The sequence below is a fragment of the Melanotaenia boesemani genome, chromosome 3, assembly GCF_017639745.1.
Source record: "Melanotaenia boesemani isolate fMelBoe1 chromosome 3, fMelBoe1.pri, whole genome shotgun sequence".
Taxonomy (NCBI): Eukaryota; Metazoa; Chordata; class Actinopteri; order Atheriniformes; family Melanotaeniidae; genus Melanotaenia; species Melanotaenia boesemani.
This window is the reverse complement of record NC_055684.1, coordinates 30121401-30127362: the sequence shown is the minus strand read 5'-3', so window position 1 is coordinate 30127362 and position 5962 is coordinate 30121401. Positions and strand designations below refer to the sequence as shown.

Here is a 5962-nt window from a genome sequence, read left to right as displayed (position 1 = left end):
GTTTCAATGGGTCTCAAATAGAAATGGTGAACAAAGAAGAAAAGAGATAATTATCTGTTGGCTAATAAGTCGTCCTGAACAGCTGAAAAACAAAGGCAAACATTTTTATATTATACAACTTTTCTGCAATAATATCCCGACCTTACAAATTCACTGTATCTACTGGTTTTTCTCTTTAGTCTGAACCTAAGTATGCAAACCTTTCTCCTCCAACGCAACTATAATTAACTCTCTTTGAAAAGGTTAAACGTAGGAACACAAAGAATTAATTTTACCACAATGAACGTTTTTATTTTCCAATACACTGTTAACATACAGGTATACAAGAGGGCTCTTGCAATAACAAAATAAATCAAAGTCTGTATCAGGACAGGACATTTAAAGTGGTAATATGGAATGTGCTTATAAATTTTTTTTAAACAATCCTTGCAAATAAATAGTCAATAGTCTTTGTAGCTAGTGTTCTTAACAATATATTCTCTTTAAGTCAAATTTTCAGGAATGAAGGAGAAGATCAGATGAAAACAAACACAGACAATGACAAAAGAAATCGTCTTCCAAAAAGTCTTGTTTATGGACAAGAAGTACGGGAGAGTTCAACTATTGAGAAAAGGCAAATCCCTTCTTCTAGATTTACATAATCTTCTTCCAACAAAAAGTATAAATCTGAGTGCTTGGTGGACAAACAAAACATAGCTATTACAGGGGTCTTATGTGAGATCAATATAAACACAAAATGTCCTTATCAGATTATTAATTTGTCAACTGCTACAAGGCTGCTGACCCAGCCAGCCAAGGTCAGCTTGTTCAGTCAACTAGTTAACCTCTCCACTAATTGTGCTGTGCTTTGGGGAACAGGTTGTCCAAAGTTCATTAAAAAAAGAAAGTATGCCATATCACAGGTTAAGCACCATGACTGTCTCCTAACACACTACTGCTTCAAATATTTTCTGCCTCACTCTTTCTCTCTCAGAGAGAACTTAACAATAAAGATACTTGTCTGTACCAGAGGGGGAGATAGGGAGGAGAGTCCTACAAGATTACAGGAGTCCCCATGCTTGTTGAAAGAACATTTCTCCTACCATGTATTACAGGGAAAAGTCTCAGTTTCAAGCAAGAAAAAAGTGCAGGGGAGGGCACAAGCAGCACAGTCCTCTGGCAGGTATGCGAGAGTGCAGGATCAACCACGCAGACTCTCCCCTAGCCTAGGGGTGTCTGATGTTTCCACCAAGCACACCCCAGTGTAGGCATAATGCACCTTGGGGAGGGTATAGCAGGGTTTCAGCTCAGCAAGCTTTTCCCATACTTGAAATTTAGATCATGTCTGCTTCAGTTCAGCCTCAGTCACTGCTGTGATCTTCCAGCTCGGAGATGATCGTGATAAGGTTCTGGAGGCCGAAGATGAAGCCACTGTCTTGGCCTTCGTGCACTACGCTGTCTTCTCCATAGTGCCGGCAGGTGGTGTGAGCAAAGTCAATCATACGCACATCCACCTCAGAGCTGCTGGCCTCACCCGCACTGTGGGACGAGCGACTGCTGCTGTTGCTGCTCCCTCCGGCCACACCTGCAGCACCGCTTGCTGAGGAGGAACGAGGGAAGCCAAAGGCCCCTTCTTCCTCCTCCTCTTCCTCTTCATCTGATGGGTCATCCTCATCGCCTTCTTCCCCACCTCGGTGTTTAGGTCTGGTGGGCATCCTCGGAGGGTCGCCATCGTAGATGATGAGCAGGGAGCTGGAGTAGAAGCGGTAGGACTCACAGGCCTCCATGGCAGCTTGCATTTCCCTGAGCCGACGCAGCACAGGTGACAGCAGCTCTTGACGCAGACGACGTCCGTTGTGGAAGAACTGGTAGAGAGCCTCTTTAAAACCCACAAGGGTTAGCTTACGCCCATGGTATTTATTCATAAACATCAGCTGGCCGGAATCTGACTGGTACACCTGCAGATAACACACAGCAATATAAACACCACAGCTCCACTTATGCATATTGTAAAAAATCTCAATGCTGATTAGAGCTTCATCCACAGTTTACCTGCATGCCACAAAGTCGCACTCCAATAGATGCAGATGTGCTCTGTTGACACTTGCGAATCTGATTGGCTTTCTTCTCCTCTGATGCATCATCCCCATGTTGGCGAGTTCCCATCTTCAAATCTAACACACATGGTACTCTATAGCACCAGGTCAGATTTTCCAAAAGAATAAATTCTGTGAAAGGGGAGAGTCAAGGATCACACAACATAAGAACGACAGAAAAACACGTCCACTACACTATAGCAGCCCTTCCTTTGCAGAACAGGTCACTGCATAGTAGCACTTTTAGTGAAAGGATACTGTATTGGTTACGGTGCTTTGCATTCTCCTTCATCCTTTGTAATTGCTGTTGGTGGCATTTCAGACTCCAGGGGTTGTGTTTGATCTGTGGCACCACGTTGCCCTTCTCCAAATTGAAGTACAAAACCTCGGCCTGCTGCTGCTGCACCTCATCACGATTGTAACTGCAGAGGTGAAAACAGAAATTTAGCTCTGATGTTACAGAACCTCACAGCAATGAGTTGACTGTTGACCATAAAAGCATAAAAAGGGGCTAAAGCAAGCACCCTAACCTCATAAGCTTGTCTTCTTTACGGCTGTGTCGAGCTCTGTCTTTGCTGTAGTTGTCATTGTCCAGGAGCAAAGAGGGTTGCTTCTTATTGCTCCACTTTAGCATCTTGCTTTTGGGCTCGCAGTCAGCAGAGGGGTCTTTGTTTTCCAGGTCCCCTGATTCGCTGTGGAGGGGGTAGGCAATGAGGCACAAGTTCCCTTCCTCATCCTCTTCAAAACTGACGGATACAACACCTGAGAGAAAAAGTGGAAGGAGAGCAATAGGATGTTTGAGAGTTCTTTTTCTAATTAAACTGCTTGACAGCAGGTCTTTTTAAATGACACAAATTAATAAAGCTAGCAGCACGTCTGCATGCACACACTGCAAAAACACAGACATTTTTTCATGTCAGAAAGAAGTGGATGAATGAAGCAATGATATACACACACTGCTTTAATAACCATCACCACAGCAAAACTCTTCATTCATAGTCAGTGAATGAGACTCAAACATCACACAAGGCAAATGTGTCTAGAATTGCACGAGACATTTATTAAGCATCTTTTACACATTCTCATTATACATTCATGACAAATTAAAATACAGGGTTTTAAAAACATATTAGTTTACATGTAATCAAGAGCTGTTACAAAGATAGTTATATTAAACAATAATCCCATTTATTCAACTTAACTGGGCCCTTAATTCATATAATAAAGCATGAAAATGCATAAAGATTTATTTACAATCATTCACAACATAGTCTGAAAAACTCAAGGGCGGACAAAATTGATGTGCTGAATATTTTAGAAATAACTTTGAAGATAAAATAATACCGTGCATCTTTATTGCTTGCAACATGGCAACAAATAGGAACCCAAGCTGACCCCCCACTCATCCCCCAATAAAACTCCCTACAAGGACCTGTGTGCAGCAGGTCTCAATGCAGTGGGGGAGGTGTTGTACTGAGAATAAACATCACAGCTGCAGTGTCTGACAGATAAACCAGATACAGAGGAGAAACATATGAAAGAAAAATCACTGATAAAAATGTTAGGCTTTGTGTTAAATATGTTGTTGACGAGGGGGATCCAGCATATATACACTTTATCTGTTACTACAGGGTTGGCTGATGTCATGTGTACTGACATCATCTTCCAGCAGGAAGCCCCGCCTCTGGAATTTGTCCTGAGGGACTGTCCTGTCCACTCAGAGCTGCATCGTCATCGCACCACCGCAGAGTGTGGGAACTTATGAGTCACTTTAACTCCATACAATAAATCTGCTCTTGAATCAGAGATGGGGCTTATCAATAAAGATTTTTATTACTTAATAGCATATATAGACTATATTATAAAAGGTTGAACTAATTATCAGTTTCTATAATCTTATCTGATTCAAAGGTCCTTAATGTCAAATTCTAGTCTCAGACTTTACCTTGATACTAATGCTCCCACATGAAGGCTTACAAGTCTTTACTCAATCTTTAATTTTACATCTCAAAGGCCTTCATGTTAACATTATTTGTGTATTATATGTGAAATTTAAGATTACTGTAACCACAGGAAAAGCAAAGTTCACCTTCCAATGTTCTATGATCCTTGTCGTTAAAATTTGACAACTCTTTCTCATACCAACACTTCAATCAGTCTGTGGTGAGGACTCGAAGATCCCAGAGGCCCACTATCCAAATCTCACTCCTCATCCAAGGTCTTTTAATAGTCCCCCTCCTCTGCATAACCAAGGAGTCAGATAGCACTCATGTACCCGAGCTCCGTCAAACAGCCACCCAAAGACGTCTGCATCCACATGTACGGAGTGTTATTGTTTATAGGTGAGAATATGAGACTGTGGATCTGGACTGAACCAGGAAACAGAACACTCTATTAAAAAAAATGTGGAAAAAAAGTGTGCCTACTTGCGTGCATATCCCTTTGAAGGGACCAGACACCGGGCCTGGAAATTTATCCCAAGGATCTATGAGTTACTCTCTCCAGATGATATGTCCCATTTATTTTTAATCTGCGTGCTACTATATCTCACTCTGAAACACTAGCTGCCTTTAAAGCCAGACAGGACACCATCACATCCCCCTGGCTGGCAGTTCGTTCCCTGAAATCATGCTACTTGAATCCTCAGCCCCTTGACAGGAGTAGTGCCTGCCAACATCTCAAAAAGTATTGCTACTTTGCACGTTATGTGGCCAGTGAGGGGAGATGCAACCATCTCTTTATGTGTATTGACGTGTACGCAATGTACAAATGTTACAAACCATTAAAAATTTTTATGATCTCAATGCTAAATACAAGCACAAATGTCGCGCAATGCTGGCGGAAAAATAAACCTTTAAAGAAAAGGTAAATGCACTGCTCATGTTATAAACTGTGAAACTAATTTCTTACCTTTATATTGAGGGGTGAATTTCCTCATCTCTGGTGGCAGGTTCTTGTAGAACTGATGCTCTCGGGGGATGAGGGGCTTGCAAATTGTTTGTTCCCCAAATCGCAGCACACAGGAGTGGCCTCCCACCTGGTGCACGAAGGGCTCAAGCATCACCCCTTTTCCTGTGTAAGGAGTTCCGTCCGCCTGCATGAGGGCTTCCAGAGCGGGACTCATCCTCACTCCGCATCGGACGGCTGAGCTGTGGGGACCCACGTCGCACGGTAGGCTAGCGGTTCGGCCGCTTGTTTGGCTCCCTATCCTCGAGCTGTTTCTTGGCGTCTCACAGGGGGCGCTGCTGCTCGCCTGTTTGACCGAAGCAGTGGAAAAAAACAAAGGGACGAACAGGAGACACGGAGTCAGCGACGAAATCCTTTAATCCGTTTCTTCGCTTTGCCAGGAGACAAAGAACAAAGCCCTACCATTTAGGTATATGTTCACTTATTCTGTACTTTTGATATAAAAACGCTTATTCAAATATAAAGGTTACGAAAACGTTTTTAAGCGCTGTACAGTGGATACTTTCAACGTCTGTGTGTTACCGAAACTGACGACAGAGCGGACGTTCCAGCTAGAAAACCAGCAGAGCATCAACAAATCCCGCCCCACTCCGAAATCAGCCAATCACAGAGCCGCAGTTGTCGCTGGGAGGAGACAAGCACCTAGAAGAGGATCAAGCAGATCAAGCAGACAAAGAGGAAGGAGAGAAAACAAGGGGGAGGGGAGAACAGGAAAAAATACCAGACATAATAACAAAGCGATTAAAGGCATTTTCAAAATGTACTTGCAAGTTTTATCATTTTCATTACTTTAAAATAAAGATGTCCATTGCGTTTAAATTTTAATCATGTACCTATAGCATCAAATGCCGTTTTAAATGGTCCAAGTTTTGGTTTAATTTTACACCGAGTCTTCATGTCTTATTGTTTATAGGATCAGT

The 5962-nt window shown here is 42.6% G+C and overlaps 1 protein-coding gene across 1 annotated transcript; it reads right to left on the bottom strand.

The window, feature by feature from the left end:
- Nucleotides 1–265: 265 nt before the first annotated feature.
- On the bottom strand, nt 266–5583 carry ip6k2b (inositol hexakisphosphate kinase 2b). The gene is made up of 5 exons (XM_041980658.1): nt 4986–5583; nt 2606–2837; nt 2334–2497; nt 2032–2207; nt 266–1937 (listed from the first exon to the last, which is right to left on the bottom strand). The coding sequence occupies exons 1-5, from the start codon at nt 5197–5199 to the stop codon at nt 1341–1343; spliced, it is 1383 nt and encodes a 460-aa protein (XP_041836592.1). The 5' UTR covers nt 5200–5583; the 3' UTR covers nt 266–1340.
- Nucleotides 5584–5962: the final 379 nt, after the last annotated feature.

Coding starts and splice junctions, on each gene's coding strand:
- ip6k2b (XM_041980658.1), bottom strand. CDS start 5,199: ATGAGTCCCGCTCTGGAAGCCCTCATGCAGGCGGACGGAACTCCTTAC. Junction 2,838..4,985: donor ATTCACCCCTCAATATAAAG/GTAAGAAATTAG, acceptor TTTTTCTCTCAG/GTGTTGTATCCGTCAGTTTT. Junction 1,938..2,031: donor TGCGACTTTGTGGCATGCAG/GTAAACTGTGGA, acceptor TGTTATCTGCAG/GTGTACCAGTCAGATTCCGG.